This window comes from Dromaius novaehollandiae, chromosome 9 (genome assembly GCF_036370855.1).
Source record: "Dromaius novaehollandiae isolate bDroNov1 chromosome 9, bDroNov1.hap1, whole genome shotgun sequence".
Classification (NCBI taxonomy): domain Eukaryota; kingdom Metazoa; phylum Chordata; class Aves; order Casuariiformes; family Dromaiidae; genus Dromaius; species Dromaius novaehollandiae.
In genome coordinates, this window is record NC_088106.1 from 16,642,808 (window position 1) to 16,668,116 (window position 25,309).

At 42.8% G+C, this 25,309-nt stretch overlaps 1 protein-coding gene across 1 annotated transcript; it reads left to right on the top strand.

The window, feature by feature from the left end:
* Positions 1-756: 756 nt before the first annotated feature.
* On the top strand, positions 757-24,625 carry MELTF (melanotransferrin). The gene is made up of 16 exons (XM_064516830.1): positions 757-941; positions 3,949-4,103; positions 10,487-10,586; positions 11,869-12,051; positions 12,344-12,500; positions 13,386-13,453; positions 14,227-14,414; positions 14,804-14,984; positions 15,886-16,037; positions 16,435-16,531; positions 17,422-17,616; positions 19,284-19,440; positions 22,146-22,213; positions 22,314-22,501; positions 23,318-23,516; positions 24,469-24,625. Exons 1-16 carry the CDS (start codon positions 896-898, stop codon positions 24,537-24,539), a joined length of 2,205 nt encoding a protein of 734 aa, XP_064372900.1. The 5' UTR covers positions 757-895; the 3' UTR covers positions 24,540-24,625.
* Positions 24,626-25,309: the final 684 nt, after the last annotated feature.

The window sequence follows — 25,309 nt, forward strand, 5'->3', positions numbered from 1 at the left end:
TCTTTTTCTGGGTGCTGATCTGAGGAATTGCAGAGAGCATAGGAAAGCAGCACTGAATGGCTTTTGCCTGAACAAAGTATTACCGGTAGCTGCAGTTCATTGACTAATGAACAGCAAGGAAATGGGCTGCACAAATGACTGCTGCTCTGTCGAAGCTGCTCTAAAAGCCGCAGCAGCTTTGAATAGAGGTATTCTCTGCAGGGTTTTTACTCTTCCTGGGAGAGGTAAATCTTCCTGAGTTTTCTCTAAAACCTTAAAATCAAACTACTTTAGCTATTTCCTAGCATTTGCTATTAAATTTTGGGAGATGTGTCCCTAGCAACTGCAGAGTGCACAGGCTTCATTATTATAAAAGCCCATGTTTCTTGTTATGGGTTTATGTGATTCGTGACAGCACTGAGAATGTGGCAAAAAGCGACTATCAGCTCTGTCAAAGTTCTTAGCCTGGGCCTGTTTTTATTTCCTGAACTTCCAACACAGAGAGAATACACACAACTCTTACTTAAGATGAGGATTTCATTACACAGCCCTACTTTGCCCCTGTGAGTTGGTGTGTAGCTGTTTATCTAAGTCTGGTGGTGGTGTTACAGCAATGACAACCTCATTTGTGACTCAGATATTTTGTCATATCCAAGTCTGTTGTTCCCCCCCCCCCCCCCAAGTTTAGAGTTGGTGTGAAGAGAGGTAGGATTTTTTTTAGGTTTTTTTTTTTCCTCCCATGTGGTGGAGGTGACGTGTGCCAAAGTAAGCAAGATAAACTGTTGAACAAAGTGCACCTGCCCCTTGACTGCTGCTGAATTCCACCACGGAGCAGACTGGGGAGAGCAGGCGTGCAGAGCACTGGTCTTTGGGCGTTCTGAAGGCTGGAAAAAGCATAAATCTCATAGCTTTCACCATGAAGAGCTCCAGGAGTGTCTTCTGCCTTCTCTTCTTTCATGCTGGTAAGTGCCCTCTGAAAAATATTTGGCTGTGGCTTGCTGTCTTTGTGGTTGGCCAGTTTGTGATGTGAGAGAGCAAGGAGAAAATCAAAACCAATTCAGAACCAATGCGTATGGTCAGGAGAAAGAATAGGTAGATTATGTTCAATACAGCCTTTCTGTCTTGACTCATTGGTGTCAGATGTTACATTTCCTCAGCACTGACTCTACTGCTCTTGGTTCTCTGGTGTCCGTTTCTCATGAGTATGATTGGTTCTATGATATTTATTTTGTAAAAATACAAATAATTGCATTATTGCACTCTTCATGCTGTGTGAGACATGGTGACTTTCTCTCCTCCCAAGTTCTATAGGTGGATGCTTTTAATTTTACCAGAGGCATAGATGCTGTTTCTGAAGGACTTTGCAGTTCTTCAAAAAGAAAGATGCTGGGTCTGAAATGATACTTGTTTATGCATTTTTTTTTTTTACTTTTTTTTTTTTTTACTTTTACTTTTTTTTTTTTTACTTTTTTTTTTTCCTGTTGAAAGCCCTTTTCAGTGTATTAGTAGGCTTTTGATAAGATATTACACAACCCAGTAGTGTTATTTTCAGCAAAGGAGTTAATTGGGTATGAGCCAATGGTAAATTATGTGCATGTTTAGGACCTTGAGCATATTTCGGATGGAAGCCATGTCTCCCGCCATTTCATGCTTCATGAAAGGGCCAACAGAAGGGCCAAAATTCTGAATAAACTTAGAGTCAGAGTTGCACTTACTATTTTAATGTGTTCTCCATTGGCAGTAGAAAGGCTAGCTACAGACACTTTCTGTGCTCTGAGACCCACTTCAAATGGGTTAACTCACAGGAAAAGAAAAAGGAATTTTCTGTAACAGGAAAGCATCTGGCGAGATGCTGGACAGAGTCCAGCAGTTTGGTAAGGGACAAATGAATTGCCTCTTGTAGATGAGAGAGGAAAAAGGCAACAGATTGATGCCACTTCATCAAACTGGCTAAGCAGGGAGCCAGATGAGCTTTGCTTCATGTTTCAGATTCATGTGACTAATGATTCCTCACACAGTTCATGCGTTACGTGAGTGCTGAGGTTGAAGAATGATACTTTGCCATGTGTGCCGCAGTGCTGAGAAAGCAGTTTAATTTCCAGTTGCTTGTGTGCAGGAGAGAAAGGAGGAGGAAAAAAAAAAAAAAAAAGCTTTATCTCTGAAAAGCTAGATTCTTTCTCTTGCCCCCAAGATATTAATGGTGAAGATGATTTCAGCCAGGGAGATGAGGTAGATGTTAAGTTTCCATGAGTTACCTGTTCACCATGACCCTGCCATGCATTTCAGCATTGCTACGTCACAGAAGAGAGGTGAAAAACTCTTTCCCCCTCTATGAGCATATTCTGCTATGAAAACTTCCTGCGAGCTGTCCAGGTCTGACTTGTGTTTGTTGACAGCAGGTTGTGTCTGAGTTGCAGTGGAACAGGCAACCAAGCTCTCTATTTCAGTATCTGATGCAAAACAAGGTTTATGGCATCAGTGATGTTGTTTAGCCTGAGCCACCAAGTGTTTGAAGTCGCAAGATGTACATAGCTACTATTTACTCTACTACACTACTACACTAGTGGAGTAATCTTTGCTAGTGAAATTAGATACGGTATTTCAACTGCATGACAATGGTGGGCAAGCAGAGGGCCAGTTAGAGTTAGGAAAAAAGCACAACATGACAAATAACGTAGAGAAGAATCCAGCTTAGTAAACAAAAAAATGTAAACAAAGCCATGGAATTTCCTGCCAACTGATTACAAAAATAATCTCTACTTACTCATTAGCATAAAGCATCTTGCGCCCACATTTTTTGTACAGCTGCACCATTTGCACATGATGATGTATGCTTATAGAATGATGATATATGCTTACAGAAGCAACAAGGTGTTACTTTGACATTTAGAGTACTGTTTTGGCTTCCTGGAATATACCTTTCTCCACTGACTAATGGAGTCCCCCCCTACTTTACCTGAATCTGTTAATTCATGGAGCTGCACACTGCTTTTAATGACTGTGGAAACAGCCTCTTACAGAGGTGTTTTGAAGGGACAAGTTTGCTTTTCTAGTTTTCATAATAAGCCCAGCAACAAGGTTCTTAAGCACCTAGGGTTGCTTTTCATTCAGACTAGCAAGCGATGGGGCATGGTTCCAGGTAGGACAAGGTACCGCCTAAGACAGAATTGTTTTCAGGATGATCCCTTTGCTTTTATAGTGCATCATTTTAAATAAGTATTTTAAACACTTTTTACTCAGTAGAAAGCATTCTGCATGTGTCCCAGGACACATGGCTTGAGCAGACAGCTGGAGGCAATAGTTCTCACAGTAAATGATGCTCTCTAAGGATTCTCCTGTTGCAGAGTGCATTGTTTAAGTGTGTCTTCATCTGTCTGCACAATAAATCAGACCTTGGAATCTGGTCAGGAGACTCTTCACAGCTGTAAAGTTAGAAGTAAGGGTAGTGTGTTTTTCTTTAATGTTAAGTTACCCAATTGTGCAGTTAGTATTGTACACATCTTCAGGGCAGCTCCAGAAAACAAATCTGAAAAGCTGCGCGAAGCCAGGACCGTGCTTTGTGTATCGCAGACCAGCTCCACAACACAAAATCTCAGACACTTCCACAGCCACCAAGGACGCGTACGTACAAAGATGTCATATTTTACCAGGTCTTAAGAATGGCCTGGCTGCCCTGACTTGTTCTGTGGCACCTGTACTTATGCTAGTAACAGATCCATCATATTTTAATATCTGAATTGGAACCTCTCCTGTTTCTAATCCAGTGAACTTCAGTACTCCTGTTAATCTGAATGAAAGCAGAAACCATCTCTGAAGCCTCAGTGCAGAACAAGCCCTGATTTCTTTTGTTTTGGACAGAGGAAGGGAGTGAGAGTCTGGATCTTTAGTAATCTTTAAATTCTAAACTTTGTTACAATGGTGCCTTTTTTTTTTTTTAAATGATCTCTTCTCTTGATGCTTTGTTCTCAGCTCTCAGCCTGGAACGTATCCGGTGGTGCACTATCTCTAAGGAAGAACTTTCCAAGTGTACTGACATGAGTACAGCCTTTGCTGGGGCTGGCATCCTTCCCCCAGTGGAGTGTATGGAGGGGGGGTCCACTGCTAACTGTACGCAGATGATCAAGGTGAGTTGTAAGTGATGGCAGCAGCATTCATTAATTTCCATGTGTACCTAATAATGATCTCTCCACTTGGCAACATAAACAGCTCTACAATGTGTGATAGAATGAGGTCGCGGGCTTTATGTTTCTTGGCATTCCCATCTTTGAAAAAGCGAAATGCATTTGGGCAGGGGGACGGACAAGACAGTTGTTTGTTTTAAGACAGAATGGTATACACATGAACCTGAAAAGCAAAATGGCCCTGCATCTTCTGTTTGGCTACTCAGATATGGCCAGTCAATAGGGACACAAGGATAGGGCTTAAGTAATCTCTTTTAAATACTAATCTTTGACGGGGGAGTTGTGTCAGGCTTCTTTAGCAGGTGGTAAGAAGGGGTGGAGTGATAGGGTGCAGGTAGTTAAAGCCATGCTGCTGTGCACAGTGGTACGGTAATACAGCAGTAATACAAAGCTTGTCTGGGCAGGGTACACAGCTTTCTTGTGGTGCAGGCCCAGATTGTGGTTGAATATGCGTGCTGCAAGATTGAGGAGCTCCTTGACTCTTCTTAGCCAGTCTGTGCAGGGAGGGATTTCCTTCTGCTCCCTTCAGTGACTGTCCAGTGACTCTTATTTCAGGAACTTTCTGAGACCTTCAGCTCTTCTGTTCTCATTCACATGCTCAGAGCTCTGCGCTTCCCTGTCCCTTTCTTCCCCAATGCAGGTGTGCCCCTGTTTTTGAAGGAGTCATAGTTGGTATTGCTTATGCAGAATGAATACTGTTGTCTGTCTGTTCTGGATGAAGCACCAAGTTGAGTGAGCAGAAGGCACACAAAACTGACTGGGTTAATTCAGCTGCCCAGTGTGCTCAGTCTGGGAGAGGAGCAGGGCTTTGGGGAAGGTTTTAAAGACTGTAAACCTTTGGCTTTGCAAATGGTGAATGGAAAATAATTCTCTCCTTAGAAGGGAGTGGGAAGCAACAGGTGGATATTAGAAGAAATGCAGGAGACGGTAATCGAGGCCACCATCACTGGCAGAATATGGTGGAAGGGAAGGATGGCTGCATATGTTAATAAATGTTCATCCTGTGTAGACATGCCCAAAAGTCAGGAATTTGTGAGGGAGATGCAGCCTGTCAAGGACAAGGGGATCAGAGCCAGGAAAACAGGCCTGGCAGAGTAGTTTGGAGGGAGATTAGGCAGGTAGTGGTATGGCCAGAAAAGGAGATGAATTTCAGAAATTGGTATGTTGTAGTGTTTTGTCAACAGAAACAGAAGGCTTGTCTGTCTATTAAATAATAAATACTTGGTAAATACCATTTTTGACTGAAGGAATCAAGACTGTACTAAAGAACATTAGGAGCAGATATCAATATATGTGGCTTGGACAGGAAATACTTTTTAATGTCTCATCTTCCCTAAAACCAATTTGGCTGATTGCTGCATTCCACAGAAAAGGATCTGTTAGACTCTGTAAAACAAGTTATTGAAAGAGCTGATGAGTGACTGCCCCCGAAACGTAACATGCACAGAATCGCATTTGTTATCCATTGCAACCAGCACACAAATTTCTAAAACTCTGGATCGTTATAAAACTTGATTAGCTGAACTGAGAATGCTGCAGGTGGATAGCATGAGTTAATAGCTTGCTGATAAAACTTCATAGTAATGCTTCAGGCAAGGTTCTGTCCTGGAGACCTCTTTTACTTATGGTAATGATCTGTTAAATGCTTGAAACTGGCCTACTCTATGTACAGAACCCCTGAGTCCGCATCTGCACTGAACTCTGCTCCTTGAGGACAAAAAAGGGATGGGACGCAATGGCTGAGGAGGCAGAGATATGCCGTTTTATAACCCCACATAACTTGGACTTAGTTCTGTGAACCGTGTTTGCGCATGGCTAAAGTACACAATGATTTCTTTCAAGATGTTTAAAAATTGAGAAATGGTGTAAAATTTAACCTGGAGAACCTGACAATATTTGATTTGACCAGAGCTATTCTTCAGCAGGTCTTTAGACTTTTCCGTGTGCAATTCACAAATGTGACACACAGAAATGGAGTCATTCTGAAAATAGTTAACGCAGGGTATTACCATTGCATGTATTTTTATCAAAAATCATATGTGGAGCCCATGCTTTTGCTAGTTATATTGACCAAAGATTGCTACAAAAAAAAAACTTGGCTATTGCTGATATACTACCTCATCCATGATTATATGATTTAAAGGGGCTGTGGTCTGTAGCCTGTGAATTATTCCCAGGCAAAGAAGTTTCAACTTCAGATTAAATACAATAATATATATTTTTCCTGTGTGCATATGCATTATGCTGTGGTGCAAACACAGGGTTTTAGACCCAAGCTATCGATAGGAGGCTTTTCTGCTAAAGAGAACTCAGTGGCTCAGCTTTCTGATCAGCAAAGTGCTGTTTCACATGGAAGTATTTCCGCATAATATAGTCCTTGTCTTCTGTGGCCAGCCTTTCTCATTTTATCTGGCCTCCCTCCTGTCCACCACCAATTCCAGAGGGTCATTTTGTTTTCTCTGAAAATCAGGTCCTTCCAGTTTCTTTCTGCTTTCTCATAAACTGCTTGGAGACTCTCATGCATCTCCAGCTGCTGGTCCTAATTTCAGCTGCTCCTTGACTGCACCCATGAGGGTTTGTACATGCCAGCTGCCTGTGTGTATGCACACACACACTTACATGTGCATCTCTATCCCTAGATATCCCAGTCCCTATAGTCCCTACAATCTGCAGTTGTATGCTGTCTCCCAGCCCCAAGTCTTAGAACAAATGCATTGGGATAGCACCTGGGATTTCAGCCTATACTTTTTGTATTTCAGTTCCTTACATTCTTATACCATGTCTGTGTGGCTGTAGCCCATAGTCAGTCTGAATTACTTTTTTGAATGGTAATATCTATACCTCTTTAACCCCAGGCATTTGCTCTCAGATTTTGCTCTTTGTTTTTTCCTATAAGCCATAAATATATATGTTTCACTATTCCGTTTATGACAGTATTGCCTGAGAAGCCACTTCAGAAGCATTTATATGGAACAGGAAAGATTTTTGTCATTGGATTCTGTAGGTCTGATGGTTACACAAAAGTTGTTTTGCGTGTTTTCTATCTTTTTAAATCTTTGTGAAAATTGCTACAGTTCAGAGGCAAGTGTCTAAGTTGTGCTATGGAAAGGCTAATGCCTTTTTGAAGTCAGAACACAATACAGCAATGTCTGCAAGCATAAGAATAAGCCTTGTGTGATAGCCCCTTAGACTGTGAATGAATCAGGCTTGCATCTTGATTTTGGTGGCTGGACAGTCCCCTGTAATCTGCACTTTGGCAATGAGTGGTTTTCCTTATATGTACTTCAAATGCATTCCCACACTACTTCAGTGCCTCATGTGCGCTTCAGAGATTCATTGCTGCTCCTGCCTCCTGTAATGACAATGTGGGGCCTTGAAAACATACTTGTGTCTTCCCTGGATATGCTTAAAATCCTAACATTGACAGGGTAGGCTGCCACTTCCTCATGATGTGGTCCAGATAGTTTTTTCTGCTGAGTGGTGAAAAAGGGTTACTGCTTTGGGAATCCAAAAGGTCCAGTTTTGTGCTTAGACCCTGGCTTATCTTTCCCAAGAGAACCATGGCAGTGGAATTTGCCAATAGTGTTTCTGTAAGTTTAGAGTAGATATAAGGGACCCTGCCCTATTTTCTGTGTTGAGTTTTTGTACCTGGCAAGGGGTAGGCATCAACGTAAGAAAAGATATTCCTCTGCCGAAGCAAGTATACCGTGTTCAGCCTGTGATTTGGCTGGGACAACTGAACAGTAAGTCTCTTCTCACTCGATACGTGACCCCAGAGGAGTTCTAGCTCCTCTTCTTCCTTTCACTGTCAGGTGTGCCTTCTAGAGAAGAGGCCATCTTTGATCTCAGATTCTTGTCCTGTGCTCTGACTCTTCCTGATGATATCAGGTCTGGTTATTTCAGAAAGATTGTGTCTGTTCTTTAAGATGCAAGTGTCTCCCAACCCCAGCTCCATTCCAGGTTTCCCTGGAGCTTGGTTCAGTTCAAGTTCATGAGAAACAACTCTCAGGGTATCTAATGTTTCAGCAAATTAATGAGTATCATTTTTTTTTCTCGCTTCAGCAAAATTAAGAAAATATTTTAGATGGCTTGACAACTTTGAGCCTGATTTAGGTACCAACATCAATATATTATATACCCTCTCAGATAATCCGTTAAAAACTTTTCAAGCATTTTGTGTGACTCAGCCTGTGGGGAATTGCTTCAGGATACTTAAGAAGCGTAGTCCTAACCTGGTGAGCGGAATTATCCCCCTCCAATCCTGAACTCCAGAAGTTAAACAAACTGATAAGAAACTCGGTGTCAGCCTAGAAATGCAAAATATCAACTTGCTGTATCCTTTCTCAACAGTAACTTGTTTCTCTGTCAGATGCCCTCTCCTGGCTTCTGCTAGGCTCAGTAAACACTGAGAGCCAAGTCTGGCTGATCAGAGGTGTGTAAGCAGTTCCCTAGCTCTTGCTTCTGTGGGCAGTCCTGTCCTGTGCTAGTTAAAATCCAGTGCAATTCTACATCTGTAGCAAAATTCCTGCCAGCTCAGTGTTATAGTCAGCTGAGAAGATAAGGTATCGTTGGAAACCTTCCCAGCAGTGGATGCCCCAGATCTCACACTCTTTTTCTTTGGACAGTCTTTTCAGATACTTGTTGTCTTTTCTGAAAGGCACTGCCAGTGTTACTTTGCTGCATTAGTCAGCAGTAGGATTTTATCTACACTGTTCTCTCCTTGTTTCTTTGGGGTACTGAAACTGCAGCCTTCTAGGAGTTTGCAAATAGGGCCGGGGTCTTCCAGAGGTCATGGGTTCTTGTAGCTGAATTGGCCCTTTATCTAAATGTCCTCACAGCTGTGCTTGTGCCTGATGTACCATAGCCATACTGAGAAGCAACCCTCACAGTACTTAGACTGGTTTGTCTTTTCTGCTCTTTCAGAAGGTTTATGAAAAATTCCTAAAATTGCCATCACTGATCCAGCTATTATGGGTCTTAAACTAATGCCCATTCTTAACTCCTTCTAGAACAGATCTCTTAGGCTTTGGACAAAGAGCTATGGCTCTTTCTCCTGCTCACGTGCTCATGTCTTCCTCACAAAGCGTTGCTGCTACACTGGGGGAGCTTGCTGGGCTGTGTGTGCCTCTGTTGCTCTAAGATACTGGTGTGGTTCTGCCCCATCTCCTCAACGCTTGGCTGCAGTTGGATTGGGGCGAGTTGTCATTCAGCCTGTGAACCCCAACTGTGGTGAAAGGGGGTTACCTCCCTGAGAGCATCCCCAACCTGCAGAGTCCTCCCCCAACTGTCCAGGCCACAGTGGCTCCTGTGTACCAGGTACCAGGCCTTTACTGGGCTCCAAGTCTCTGCTGCTTTACTCTGGTAATCAAGGTATTTTGAGCCTGTTCTTTCCTTGTTATTTGAGTTCCTCCTTTTGCATGTCGTTCACTTTTATCAGCTGCAGATGGTCCTTGATTGCTGCCTGGGTTGACCACTTTCTTGCATCAAGGAATTTATGAATCCTGTTGCTGGAACATGTGTCTTGGCGCTTCTTCACTGTTGTTTTACTTCTCTTATAACACAGAAGCATTTTCTCCTGTGCAGAATAAAATTGTCTGTGTTTATTAGGAACAAGCAATTCACCAGAGTTAGTGTTGCTTATAATAGATACTATTCCAAAGGGAGGAAAATATCGGAGGAGAGCAGAATTATTGTTTGCTAGAGCTCCATCAGAGGTACTTAGTATAAACTCATTCAGACAATGAATTACTGGGAAATGTCAATGTCCCCTTTCTCCCTCCCCCACAAGATGTATGGCTGCTTATCTCCTGGAATACAAGCTGGCGTGTTTAGTGCTGTCTTGAGTGTGCACTTTGGCGTTCATATTTTGCAGCTCTAGAAGACATTGCTTCAAAATGTCTGTGTGTGAGCTCAAAAATATATTTGTTTTATTCAAATCTTTAAGCTTTGGGGCACTAGCTAGAGATGAACAGAACTCCTAATTGATGAGCGTCCAGACTTGTCACAGAGCTGGAGGAAGAAAATATGGATCCATTTCTAAGATTCCTTTGGAGCGTGAAGTCTAGTGAGACCACTGCAGTCTAGGGCTAGTCTCTGCATTATTTTGGAAGGAAGAGAATTTTGGTGTTCTAAATCCATCTCGGTAATTGTTCTTTAGTAACTTCAGTGCCCTAGAAAGGACTTTTTGGAGACAAGAAAATTCACAAATAGAGATTGACTGCATCATATGAGCCTCTTCTCTCAAATTCATGAATACACTGCCTCTGGCTGTTGAGAAATATATGTTGAAACATAGTTATTAATATCTTCACCTCTTGTTTGCACAGGATGATTTGGCAGATGCAGTGACACTGGGCGGTCGTTCAATTTACCAAGCTGGAAAGGAGCATGGGCTGAAGCCTGTGGTTGGAGAAGTGTATGATCAAGGTATATTTAGACAAAATAACTTCTGGATTTGTTGATGTGAGCTTTTTCCTATGCATTTTTACTGTTTCCATTTTATTTTAGGGTCCTCTTGAAGATCCTAAACACTGCGTTATGGTTGCATCCCCTCTTGGGTGTTCTTGCCATGACAGACCTGTGGGGGAAGCAGGAGACCAAGGGCTGTGGTAGAGTCTGTCCCTGAAATGCTTAGGTCAAAACAGCTCTTCCTGTAATACCTTTTTACTGTCTTATTGCTTACTGTCTTCCCTGTTCCAGACTTTGCAGATAAATCAATGAATTGCAAAATATGAAGTTAAATTGTTATTAGGGCTATTCCTCAATCCTGTAAACTACAATAAATTATTAGGCTCAATTTTTAATTGTGCATATGATTACACGCTGGAAGGAGGGAAGTGATAGATTCTACTCCTTATCTGGATGTTGTGAAGCCTTGGGTGCCTTTCAAGACAGAGACTGTAATTCAGTGGTGCCTTATCATCCTGACTAAAGGCTTGATATCAATGTGTTTGTGTAGTTCAGAGGCAGAAGTATGTCCCGTAAATTTCAGAGAGCCAAGAAGAACAGCAGCTCTGGAAGCAGTCTGTGGACAGCAGATGACACTAGGTCTCCTGGTGTCCCACCACTCTATTGTGAGAGGGAGCTGGATTGGGTTTGCAGCTGTGTCTCAGTGTGATTTGGCCAAGTCAGTCTCACAAGTGCCTGCTGGCTCACTTCCTTTAACCTCCAAAACTTGGATCACTTGCAGCAGCCCAGCCTCACTGTTAATCACATGTCATGACCCTGGTGAGGGGACTGTGTTTTGATTTCTCAAAACCATGAGAGTCTCATGATCCAGAGGCTAGCTACCTTTATTAGTCAGGCTATGAGCTCAAATTGGAGACAACTGAATGAAATTTAATGGCTTGTGTTAGATTAAAACAATGAAAATGAAATCATCTGTGGTGCTACAGTGACATCAATGTGCTATGCTATGTCAAAATGATCAAATTAATAGACAACTGTGGGAATTGTTTTTACAATTAAATCTACTTGGTATCAATTTACAGGGTGAACATAAAAGTTAGAGCAGGTTGCTTGTAGCATTTAAAAAGGACATTTCACACAGCAAAGACAATAGGTGATACCCTGAGGTCAGCAGGTTCTCACCAAGGATGTGAACAACGTGTCTTCTCTGTGGGTGGAGCCGAGAGACACCACAATTCAGTGCATCTCACTGTAATGCAGCTGCTAGGCTACTTTGCTCCTATTTCTTCCTATGCTGCAGGGATTGGAACTTCATACTACGCTGTGGCTGTTGTAAGGAAGAGCTCCAACATCACCATCAACAGTCTGAGGGGTGCCCGTTCATGCCACACAGGCATCAACAGAACTGCAGGCTGGAACGTGCCTGTGGGTTATCTCATTGACAGTGGGCATCTATCTGCAATGGGATGTGACCTTCCAAAGGGTAAGAATTGCAGTGCCGAGAGCTGCTCTTCAGCAAGGCCTTTGTGTATGTTCTTGGGACTGCTGCACATGGACAGGAATGTGTGGTACTAGCTGCTGTTTTGTTCTTGGTTCTGATGCTCCTTGTAAGATAGAATAACGCAGCCTAGATCCAGTGAAGAGTGCAAGCTTTTTTACTTTGAAAGTCATCTTTTAAAAACAAAATGACTTATTCCTTTTTATGTTTTAGAGATTTACTGTATAGGTGCGTTAAAATGTGATTGTAGGATGACTCACTCTACTTTCACTTTCAGCTGTTAGTGACTATTTCAGTGCGAGCTGTGTTCCTGGAGCAAATAGCACAGATTATCCCGAATCCCTCTGTCAGCTCTGTAACGGAGATTCATCTGGGCAGAACAAATGTGAAGCAAATTCACAAGAGCAATACTATGGCTACAGTGGGGCTTTCAGGTAAAAACCATAGCATTGTAACTTTTTATCTCTATGCTATATCCATTGTCATAGTGTCTGGGCCTCACTGACAAGAAACCGAAGCCAGAGAACTTGCCGTTGATCCTGGCAGATAATCTCCTAGCATGTTAGGACAATCATGATTTAAGTCTAAAGACTGAACAGAAGTAATCCTGAACCCACTATTTCAGGAATGAATACCTGAGTATTAAAACTAACTGGGTATTTAACGCTTGTGCTGGGCAGGGAAATCCCATTGCTGTTTGCTTTGTCCAGCACCTGTTGACACAAGTCTGGCTGTTTCAGCAGGCTATATCTCTCCTAGTAAAACCTGATGACCCTTAAGAGTTTGGCCACTGAAGTGCCACACTACTCAGCTATTTCACAGTCATCCCATCTCCATGGCAGTGAGTTCTCTTAACAAGTTCCTCTCCCCTCCATTTTTGCACAACTGCCTTTCCTCATTTTTGTTCTTCCTGTGTGTGCTGTAGTCCAGTTCCCAGTTCCTGAGTAATAGTGCTGACTGAGCAGGGGTGGGATTTGTTCATGTGAAACCCTCACTCCCCTCTGTGTATTCCCCAAAGGGTTGTGTGACAGCCTTAGATGGTGAATTTTCCTGAATGAGGAAGGTCATGTTGCCCATCCTAGGCAGCCCTGAACATGTTGTCCATGTTCAGCAAATGACAGTGATAGTTTACTTCATGCTCTGACAGCCACTAGCCTCTGCCTTGAGCTAAACTCACAGCACAAGGATAGGAAATAGGTCACGGTCTGCTGGCTGATGGAGCATATCACACAGCCCTCCGACTGTCAGCAGGCAGTGCCCAATGCATGGGAGCAGTGCTCTGCAGCGCATAACTGTGGTTGGATTTACACTTCATTTAGGTGTTTGGCTGAAGGTGCTGGAGAAGTTGCTTTTGTGAAACACAGCACAGTGCCTGAAAACACTGATGGTAAGTAATCCGGAAACCTTTTTTAGCAGTCTGCCTGCGAGGTCTGGAGTACAGTGACAAATACCGTTGCAGTACAATGGCTGTAAAGACCAGTATAATGTCGAATGTTTGATTTATTTTGAATTGAGGAGTGAGCAAAAATGTTTTAATAATATGAATAGATGTGTCCACATCTGTATGCACCCAGGAGATGGATGAGTCCGTGTGACTATTTTTTTTTTTTCTTTTTAAGGTTTAGCCATTTTAGTAAAGGTTAGAGGTGGGATCTTTAACTTCCTCTGCAAAGAGAGATTTACCAGCACTAAACTCTTGGTTTTATACAGGCCTGGGCTGCTGTGAATATAAACATTGCTTATTCCTACTGAGAGATTTCAGGAGAGACTAGCAGAAAGGGTAGGCCATGTTTTGTTAAACTCTGAGGTCTGCCTTGAACATAACTTCGTTTAAATATCATGGACCTGTCTGACTGTCATTCACAGTAGGAAGAAACAAAAATGTCCTATGTGGTCCTAGACTTAGAGACACTTTTGATACTGCTGTGGACCGCAGTATAGTTCTGTGCATCTGGCAAGTGTTCAGCTGTGCACCCTATCGGAGATGCAAGACCACATAGATGCTTAGGGATATATTGGGCAGTGAGGAATAGTTCAAGGATGGTCAGGAGGGCTGTATTCTGCTCCATGTGCACATGCAATGCTTGGCACAGACTTGAAGCCAGAGTCATCAGCACCAGCCTGATGTCTATTCCATAAGTGTGTCCTGTTTGATTTCAGGAAAAACTCTTTCTTTGTGGGCTCAGAAGCTTCGCTCCAGTGATTTTCAGCTTCTGTGCCGCAATGGCAGTAGAGCTGATGTGACAGAGTGGAGAACCTGCCACCTGGCCCGAATCCCAGCTCGTGCTGTGGTTGTACGGCCTGACACAGATGGGACAATTATCTTCCAGCTCCTGAACCAGGGACAAGTAGGACACCATTTTTTTCATCAGTACATTGCACTTTAGATGGATTCTCCAACCTACCTGGGCTGAACTGAAGATGGGCACCTTCAGCTCTGTGGGAGTTTGAAAGGGAATGGGAAGCACTCAGCCTCCAGGTGTAGGGCCCTGAAGGGGGTAACACAAAGTGGGGCTGAAGGTGGGAGGGAGGGGCCCCCATTGTGGGGGGAGGAGTATTTTTTCACTTATTTTTAGCCTATGAGTCCTCCAGAAGGAAAAATCTAGTCGCTTGTCCCTTCTGTAGGCAGGAGATGGTTTCCCCTGTGCATAACCAATATTGTCACAGACTTCCCATGTGACAGCAGCATACAGGGACATATATCTGACACACATTTTTCATTTCTTTAACATAACAGCAAATATTTAGTGGTACAGGTGCCAGGTTTCAGTTGTTCGACTCAGCAGCCTATGGTGCCCAGAATCTTCTGTTCCGAGACTCCACCACCGAGCTCATGGCAATCACAACTCAGAGTTACCAGGCATGGCTGGGTGATGAGTATCTTCATGCCATGCAAGCCGTGAGCTGTGACCCCAACAGTAAGTTGTCTTCAGATTCCTCTTTGTAACAATGAACAAAGATAGTTGATAATTGAGATCATCTTTATTCTGCTTTATTTTCTTCTGACTCTTGGAGGCTTATGGTGAAATGCCATCCTAATCTCAAAGCATAGAGGAAGGGCACTCTGTGACCCAGAAACAGTGCCACATTGTAGAATGCTTTCCTGTGCAAATTGGCCCATTTCCAGCTTTGTAAGACATGTGCATATTCTCCCCTTTCTTGTGTACACAAGATTTGAATCTGGTAATAAGCTGCTGCTCCTGCCTGGTGTACTCTATTTCTTACCTGCTAAAGAGGGGAAATAGTAATTAGTTGCTGTGTAAATCCTCAGCTAGTGTATATAAAAGAAAGGATGGAGGGGATCCTTTTCCCAAGCTGGAGAAATCCCCAGTTGCCCTTTGAAGTGTTATACTGTCAGAAGAACGTAGAGATGACTTGGTGCATGTTCTGACAGACTCGGAAACATAGGTCGTAGGAATCCCTGTCTTAAGAAGCTTCGTAATCATGACAACTGAGCCTCCCAGACCTGCTCTGTGCTGTGGCAAAGCCTCTACCTCCAGGACTTGCCGTTTGTGAGGTTGCTTAGGGTTGTTGGGTCTGAGGAAGCCTGTGTTCAGGGTGACTGCACTCTCTCAAGAGTAGACTGCAAACAGCTAACATCTTGTGGTTGCGCTTAACGTTCAGCAGTAGGAGGAGTTCTTGTTCCTTCATTCTGGATAGGTGTGCAGTATGGACACGTCACTAATTTGGAGACCTCTGGTTCCTGAAGAAGGTGCAAGTCTGCGCTAAAGAAATGGAGAGAAAGAGTGGGCAGGGCAATGCCCCCTTTTCTGTTTCAAAGAAAGTGAACTTTAATACTTGCTTTCCAATTTTGTGCAGCGTTGCCAGAAACCCTGATCTGGTGTGTTATATCTACTGAGGAGATTTGGAAATGCAGTGAAATGAGCGTTGCCTTTCAGAAAAAGAATTTGACACCAGCAATCCAGTGTCTTTCAGCCGACACAAAAGAAGAGTGCATGGAGCTGATCCAGGTAGGCTGCTACCAGCCTTGTGCAATGGACAGATTAACACAAGCTGCTCTCTGCTGGGTAGGTAGGATCAGAGATGTGTGTATTTAGGCAAGCGGCAGACAATATTGGGTATTCAGGAGGCGATCTGCAGCTCACATGGTATGGATGGGCCTGAGCCCTGAAGCTCTTCAGTTGTGTTAAGGACATTGTTGCCCATCTAGCTCAAACCTGTGTGTCTGAAATCTGATGATGCTTTATGCAGGTTTTTCATGTTTTATTCAGCGGAGGATGGCTCTTTTGCTACCAGACTTGCCCTCTGAGACGTAACAAGTATGATGTTACAGGTGTCATCACTGTAGCAGGGAAGGTGGCTGCTGTTTTTTTTCACAGAAGCCCTAAATTTTATTTGATTTTTCAGGAAAAAGAAAGTGATGCTGTAGCTCTGGGTGGAGCTGATATTTATACAGCTGGGAAGACATACGGCCTTGTACCAGCAGCTGGAGAAAATTATGCTGGTAAGGTCAGGAAACATAAACATAGACCTTATTTTTCCAGGATGTTTTTTAAAAAAAAAAAAAGCTCCAAAACCAGAACCTCTGTTCTCTGGCCCTGATTGGAAAGTTGTTTTCAAAGGACATGAGTATTATTATTCTCACGTGGTGGATAGAGGAGGAAAATAAGTATGGAGTGGGTTTCTACAGTGAGTTTGTGGCAACTTTTGTCTACCCTGACACTGGACCAGCTTGAGTCTTTAGCAGTTGACGAATCTTTCACCTCTTTATTTGTCTTTTCAATTCCACAGAAAGTACTTACAATGGAAAAATGAGTTTTCATGAGAGCACAAGATTTTAACAGAAGCAAAAATACAGAAGTAACACAGATTCTAGTTAGAAACAAATTCTTCCCCTCAATTTGACTGTCTCAGAATCAGTGGTGAAAAGGGCTCATGAATGTTATGACACTAAGACAGAATTTTGATACTCTGCAAAATTCATGGAGATCTTAATGCAGATATGAGTTGTCACATAAAATAGCTTGCTGCTTAAAGTAGTTTTGCCACGTCACTAATGACACAAATATTGTTTTCAAGAGAGGGATGTATTCATAAGACTTAGTGTTAATAAAAACTCTTGTGACGTTTAAAGTATTCATGTTCATCTCTTGATTATTTAGTTCAAGTGCGTAGCAGTACCTGTATATGGGCTATATGTAAATGCAACATTGTGGAGTATTGGAGGTAAAGAAAAATTCCACGTGCACTCATACTTCATAGCTGGCTGATTGGTGCTATTTCCTTCATACAGCATGAGCTAGGAAGCTGGCACTGGGTAGTGTAGCACAGATTATCATGTAGCAGCAGGAATGCTTAAGGAAAGCTGTAATGCTTTTTGTTTGTTTCTGCAAGCTGATGACAACAGCAATGGGTACTATGCCGTGGCATTAGTGAAACGGAATCATTCCAATGCTTTCACCATCAGTGACCTGAAAGGGAAGAAGTCCTGTCACACAGGACTGGGGAGAACCGCTGGATGGAATATCCCCATTGGCATGCTAATTAAAAGGGGCATGATTAGGCCCAGAGACTGTAATATTCCTCAAGGTAAGATGGCAATATGGCATATCAAAAGTACAGTAATTCTAATTATACACTTTATAATTAGACAGGTAAAATTCTGATATTTCATAGCTCTATACTAAGCTAATCTGTTTAAAAATGCAACACACCTTTACAAATATAATGCAATGCCTTGAAATTTTAGATTTTGTATCGCCTGGGTAGACTAATGGAGGGGTCACACTGAGAAAGAAAGAATGTGAACGTATTCCTTTCCCTCTTTGTCTTATCACAAAATCAGGTTGGATGGGACCTTTGGGGGTAGTCCAGTCCAACCAGCTGCTCAAAGCAGGTCCAGCTAAGAGCAGGTTACTCAGGGCCATGTCCAGGCAAGTTTTGAGTAACTCTGGAGATGGAGATTCCACAGCCGCTCTGGGCCCCTGTCCCAGTGTTTGACCACCACTGATGTAAATAATTTTTTCCTTGCACCTAATCAGAATTATCTTTGTTGCAACGTGCCTGTTTCTGTTGCCTCTCATCCTTTTGCTCTGCACCTCTGAGCAGGGACTGACTCTGTCATCTTTAACAACTCATTATGTCGATGAAGACAGCAATCCCCTTTTAGCCTTCCTTTCTCCAGGCTGACCAAACCTGACTTTGAGCCTTGTATGTCATGTGCTCTAGTCCCCTGACCATCCTAGTTATCCTCCACTGTACTTGCATACAGTACACAGTATGTACAGTATGCCAGTGTCCTCCTAGTACTGGGAAGCTCGAAACTGGACACAGTACTCCAGATGCGGTCCCACAAGTGTCAGAGGGGAACAATCTTGACTGCTCTTACCAACACAAGGCAGTATGCCGTTAGCCTTTTTTGACACAAGGGCACTCTGCTGACTCTTGGCCAATTTGATGTCCATCAGGACCCCCAGGTCCTTTTTTGCAAAGCTGCTTGTCAGTCCCAGCCTTTCATGGGTTGAATCCATCCCAGATGCAGGGTTCTGCATTTGCCTGTGTTGAACTCCATGAGGTTCCTGTCAGCTCATTTCTCCAGGCTGTCCAGATCCATCTGAATGGCAGCCCTGCCCTCGAGTGTATCAGTCAGCCAAAAGTCTATACCAGTTTTCAGAAATGCAACAGTCTTTTGTTCTTTGTACAGATTTAACCAACTTTAAATTTACATAGGGTCTTGAAATACCTGCTTTTCATTCCAGTGTGTCTCAACTCTTGCTGAGCATTTAGGATATTGATTCGGCTCAGATGTCAGTGACCGGGTAGTCACTGTAACTCACGCTGTTTGTTCAGATGTATCCCCTCTTGGTGGTACTTCCAGCTTTGGGATATCATTGCAGTAAATGATGTATCCCTGTCCTGAATTTTATTGTATATATTTTCAAACTGCATTTAGCAGTAGAGCAATGGACCAGAACAAGCAATGGGTCTAGGATCATGTGACTACTGAGTCTAATTTTATTTGCCTATTTCCTATCTCCCAGGCTGCTCTTTGGTTTCATCACATAATCAACTAAATAATACTTTGAAAATATTTTAAAAGTTATAATTTATGAATTCCAGTAAGGTGGCTGTAACTCATGTCTCTAAATTCTACTGAAACCTGTACTGCTATGTAGATTCATGACAGCGTAACTACCCCTTATTGTGGAGAACACATGCCTTTTGCTCATTTTATTGGTTTGTCTGTCTTTCTCCAGCTGTGAGTGAGTTTTTCTCTGCTAGCTGTGTGCCTTCTGCTGAGCAGGACAATTACCCATCAAAACTCTGTGAGCTATGTATTGGAGATGATAATGGAAACAATAAATGCAGTGCAAGTAGCCAAGAACGTTATTACAGCTACAGCGGAGCCTTCAGGTAATTGATACATGTGGTTGTCATTGCTGTGTTGGTAAAGACCACGTGAGCGCATGGCTGTTGGGCTTCAGGCATACTGGGAGCTCAGGGACTCCTCATGCACAACCACCTGCTTGGAGCCACCTCACAGCCTTGTCCTTTGATCATAAATAAAACCCAAAGCCCTTGAAAAGGCAAGAGTTAATTCTGACACCGCTCTCGACAGCGAAGCAGTGTTACATGTCAAAGCCTTTTGCCAGCTTCCTGGCCCACAGGCAACCAGATGACCTATAGACAAATCCACGTGTCTGTTGACAGAGCCATCTGCCTAGCGAGGGGCGAGTGGATTGTCATTGAGATCCAGTCTTGCTTTAATCTAGTGTGACAATCCACCACTCTGAATGGCCACATCATCCGTAAGGAGCTTAGGCGGAGAAACAGGCAATCGGTAGCCAATATCTGGCTGCCTGTGAGTTTGTGCTGTGAGCGGCAGGCTGGTAACAGGGAGCCGGGGCTGGGTCCTCACTGTCCTTACCCATTTGTGGCTCTATGTGACGGCAGGTTTCTGAGCAGTACAAACTATGGCCAATGCTCAAATGTCAAAGGCCTCTTCAAAGCAAGATTTGTTAAAGGTACAGAGAGAACCAGTGTAAAATGGAATCAATACTTTATATAACAGCTGATATTTACATATGGAGCCATACACACAGACTTGGGGCTTAGAAACTCTTAGATGAGTAAGTAGCAATTCCTTTTCCTGACCTTCACCTCTGAAGGTAATGATGCATGTAACAGAGCTGGCAGAGTGGTTTTTCTCCTTCAGGGGTGGAGACTCTAACAACAGCTGCCTGGTAAATATTCAAGTGCTAGACTTGAATAGATTCGTGAAAGGCAGTTGTCTATTTGTGTCCAGCTGTTCTGCTACAGCACATGCCTTACAGGCAAACTCCAGATCCTTTGCTGTCCTTCAAGATTAGCAGTTAGATACCAATCACCAAACTGTTAAGCAACAAATGTTATTGTAGGCCGAATGAGCCCTGCCTGTATTCTAAGGTTCTACATTTGATTCTGCATTTGTCCTTATGGTACAAACTTTATATGAAGATCACTTTTTTTAATACAGGATAAAGTTGATGTTTAGTTTTCAAGTGATGTGGAAAGCTTTAGGTATTTAAAAGGTTGGTTAGGATTTGGGGGAAAAACAATCTCACGCAAGGAAGGGATGGGTCTGGATATGATGCTTAGGTGATCTTCTCTGAAAGAAAAGTAAGTTATAGCAGGTGACTGACATAATTTGGCCTCAGATTTCCAGATTCTTTCAGTTCTGTTGGACATCACCAGAACAACCTGACTAAAGGTATGAGAGGTTGTTCAGTTTGTGTATGTCCCACTGCTTGGGACAAGTTGACTGCCCAGAGTACTGAAAATCTGCCTTTGGGAACAGCCTTTTGCCGAGGGGCAGTGCACTGAACAGTACCTATTGAGTCTTGCTTTCTCTGCATGACAGTCAGCCACATGATGATAACATGTTTGATTGTAACTATGTTAACTAGCTATATATTATATTTTTAGTAACTGTTAGCATTAATAATTTTTCCTCACATTTTATACTAGAAAACCTTTGTTTGGTTAGTGCTTTAAGTCATCTTGATTGCTGGGTTTAATGATCTTGTTTCAAGAAATGTTTCCTGAAAAACCCTTGTGGAATAAACTATAAGCTACCACAACTAACCTTTCTTTCTTACCCATCCATCTCCTGCCAATACACACTATCCAAAATATGTGAGAAGTTGGATCTTTTTACTAGCTCACCCAGCTGATTTGAGGCTGAAATTATTTATGTATCATTTGCATTTTGAAGAAAGTGCCATGCATTTTTTGTCTGCTGACTTACCAACTCATGCCTAGTGAAAATTTCTCCTAATAGTCTACAGTGACTGGTATATCACGTGTTAGACAACACCACAATGTAACACGAGAAATAGCAAATGCTTGTAAAGGCTGGTGGTTCTACACATCCACCCCGAAATTCTCTGGAATGTGATGCTGTGGCACTGGTGGGAGAGGAGGAGAGTTTAGGGTGCCTTTGGCATGTTGGGCCTCTTCTGCTTCAGAAAATTAGGGGAGTTCTCCTCCTCTGAGGTTCATGAGATTGAACTTAGTTCTGGAGTGGTACCATTATGAACTGCAGTTAAATTAATTAGGTATCTTCACTTTATAGAACTGTCAATGCAGTGTCTGTGCAAGCACTAAGGTCACTAATTTGAAAAAAAGAGATGTGTAAATGTGTATGTGCATGCATGCGCATATACAGAATTTGATAAGCTCTTGGGTTATGCACTCAAAGGATTTCATTCAACAAAAAATATCTTAGTGGTAATTACTCCATACATGATTTGAAAGGCAAATGTAAAAGCTGCTGTTAGCAGAAGGGGTAAGCTGTACAGAGCATCACATAATGTGTGTTCTGTTTCTTTGCTTGTCTAATACTGGTCTTTTCTGTCTTTTCTCAGAGTTTTTAATCACAATTTCCTGCTTTATTACTATTTTAAAATTCTTCATGCAGTATACCTTGCAAACATGTTGTTTTTCTCTCCTTTCAGTATGCTTCATTTCTCTTTCTGGTTTTGCTCATTACCTTAGGGTCCCGTGCATTTATTTGCAGGAGTGTATTGTGATTGAAATAAAGATGCTTTCAACTGCACTTTATCTCTCATTTCCTAAAGGTGCTTGGCACAGGACTCTGGGGATGTGGCCTTTGTGAAGCACTCGACAGTGTTTGAGAACACAGATGGTATTCAGTTTTACATCTCTCTATTCTAGTCAGTTATTTTTCTTGAACTATTTTGCTGTAAAGCATTAAGTAAGTCACAGTAACTAATTTCTTCTTTCAGGTAACAATACTGATAGTTGGGCCCGTAACTTGAAGTCCAGCGATTTCCAGTTATTGTGTCCAAATGGTGCCCGTGCTGAAGTCACTCAGTTTGCTGAGTGTCACCTGGGCCGGGTGCCAGCACAGGCCGTTATGGTACACCCGGATATCAATGTTTTTGCTATATATGGACTACTGGACAATGCTCAGGTATTAATAATCCATTTATCCTATAGGGTAGTTAAATATCATCTAATACAGACCAAGGACGAAGATGACAGAGCCATACTGCCATATTGCGTCCCCTGCATCATGGGACTGGCAGCATGTGCACTCTGCAGAGCTCTGTTGTTGGAGTGGGAAAGAAAAGGTGAAGTACAACCCCTGTAATTCCCCCAGTAAAATCACCCTGCTGCAAAAGTGATTTCAACTATTTGCCTGGCCACTGGTTTCAGCTGTAAGCTTCCTGCAGCCTAAGGTGTTTTCCCAAGCTGCATGACTTTAAAATCTAAAATAAAGTACTAACACTTTTTCATCCTTGAATTCTTTTTAGGAATGCAACAGCATATGGGAACAGAACATGCTGGGTATATTTATGCTACAGCCATGTACATGATAAACCACCCAGGCAGATCATGCCTGGCTGCCTCAGCTAGAGTCTTCTCAGTACTGAAGTTGCCCAGTATTTCTTTTAAATTATTTGTCTCCATGCTAGGCTTCAGTCATTACTGTAACTCATATGCAGCCAGATCCTATGCTACACAATCATACTTACACAGAAGAATTTTTGAAAGTCCAGCTCCTTCCAGATAGTAACAAGGACCAAAAACCCAAATGCTGCTCTTGTACTTGCCAAGAGCAGGATTCTGTAGCTAATCCACTGGAGTTTCTGAAAGCAAACACGTAACAAAATCTGCAGTTGTGTATGAACTCCTCTGCGAAACAGTCCCCATCATCGTCTTTGTTGTACTAGAGGAATGTGGCAATTAGTCTTGCAAAATACTGAAAGTTTTGCATTGTTTTCAGGAGTTTTTTGGAAATAGCAGCAATGAAAATGGATTCAACATGTTCGATTCTTCAGCTTTTAACGGAAAAGACTTGGTCTTTAAGGATTCTGCTGTTGAGATCGTGCCAGTAAAAGAGAGGAGGACATATGCAGAATGGCTGGGCAGTGAATATATCGAGTCCCTTGAAGGGATGCAAACACCATCGTGCTCTCGGGCAGGTAATAAGACAATACCTATCAGTGGCTACTGTCATCCCCCTTCTTCTATTATGTCAGTTATGAGGGTCAGACTAGCATGGTCCAAATGGCAACTTCCAGGCCAGGCTCCTACCTTTTCCTCAGACGAGCTGCTGTTTGGACAACATGTGCTGTGCTGACATTTGAATGCCTCTTCCATGTGCTAACAGCATCTGCTCATCAGGGGAGTGGGGAGGGGTTGGAAGCTCCCTGTTCATGGAGATGAGGTGGAATCGGGGGCAGAAGCCAGGCAAACTGTGTCAGCATGGTCCCAAAACTTGGGATCTCATCCTGGGCTGGATGATTCCCAGGTGCTGTTAGGTGAATACTGATGTTCTCCTCTGTGAAAGAATTTCTACATCAGAAATCTTGTCTAGTGAATCCAGTCTGGCCTCCTTGCTGGTAACGTTCTGACTCCCACTGCTTCCATCCCTGCTTATCTCCCTTGCTGTGGGCAACAGTTTGTCCTGAGCTCAGCTGTCAGAAGAGATAAGTATGCAGAGGATGGACAGGGACAAAGAGATAGTACTTGCAGTCCAGAATACAGCTTCTGCCATGTGCAAGGTCCTCCACCTTCCAGCAAAGTAGGGGGAATATCTAAAGTCACTGGAGGAAAAGGAGGGCCAGGGAGGTTTGGAGGGACAGGAAAGAGCTGAGACAAATGTGTGCATCCACTGAGCTTGCTGACCTTTCCACAAGCAGCGCACTCGCTCCTCAGCATTGCGGGTTGCTTCAGAGAGAGGTCAACTACCCTTGTGATTTTTTAATGTGATGCAGTCTTCATTGAGACCCATTTAGTTGTCCCCCTTCTACGTAGGATTATCTGTTTGTGTGTGCATGAAACTTGTATTTGATATTAGTGAAACAGTAGTTAATTTCTGATTGTTTCTCAATCCGTTGGCTTGTAGCATTCAGTTTTTATTTTTATCCATAGCTGCAATTACAACAAATGGGGCCGTGCTGCTGACAAGCAGTGTCCTCCTGACTACAGCCACTACCTCATGACGCTGGGATGAAGGGATATTTGATGCAATAAAAAGTTGGTAAAATCAAATAGTAATTATGTAAATAAATGAAATGTAACAACTAAACAAGAGAAGAGGATTTATTCAGACTTTGGCTTGATAGCTAAACTGCATGGTTTTTCACACTTTTCCCAGAAGTTAACACTCTCCCCTCCCGTCTCTGCCCATACTGCTCCGTGTTTCTTACTCATTACATTTACTCTGTTACATGGGTTTTAAAGCAAAGAGACAACATCTGCCCTCCTCCTATTTCAGTCTTAGATTTTAAAGCTGTGTGTCTACATTAGCAGTTAGTGGCAATAATGCGATGGCCCAAATAACCACAGTTATATACAGAACTTGAAGTCCTTGGTGGTTCTGAGATCGTCTCCTGCCAGTCCGGGATCCATGACATCGCTGGGCATTTAGCTGAAGCTTTTACAAAGGGTAAATTATACAGTTCCGGTATATTTAGATACACTGTGTTAAATTTTACTGAGCAGATCCATGGCTGATGTATTAGATACATACCCACTCTCTGTGTTTGTAAATGCATTTCTGCCATAGTTGGAGCCTGTCCAGCTTGCAAAGTTGCTCTTTATGTAAGACACACAGCGATGTGCTGAGTCTGGGCTGATTTAGGTCTCCAAGCGCTTTGGTTTTGCTAGGCTGCTGCTGTTGTGTTATCCGGCACTATTGAGCGTTACTCCATTCCCTATGGGGCCCCGGAGGAGCTCCCACCTTCCCTGTTCGTTTTCTTGCACCACTTTC

Excerpts from the sequence above, each read along its gene's own strand:
- MELTF (XM_064516830.1), top strand. The coding sequence starts at position 896 with ATGAAGAGCTCCAGGAGTGTCTTCTGCCTTCTCTTCTTTCATGCTG. Across the intron at positions 4,104-10,486 it reads ACTGTACGCAGATGATCAAG|GATGATTTGGCAGATGCAGT; the intron begins GTGAGTTGTAAG and ends TTGTTTGCACAG. Across the intron at positions 16,532-17,421 it reads AGCTGGAGAAAATTATGCTG|CTGATGACAACAGCAATGGG; the intron begins GTAAGGTCAGGA and ends TGTTTCTGCAAG.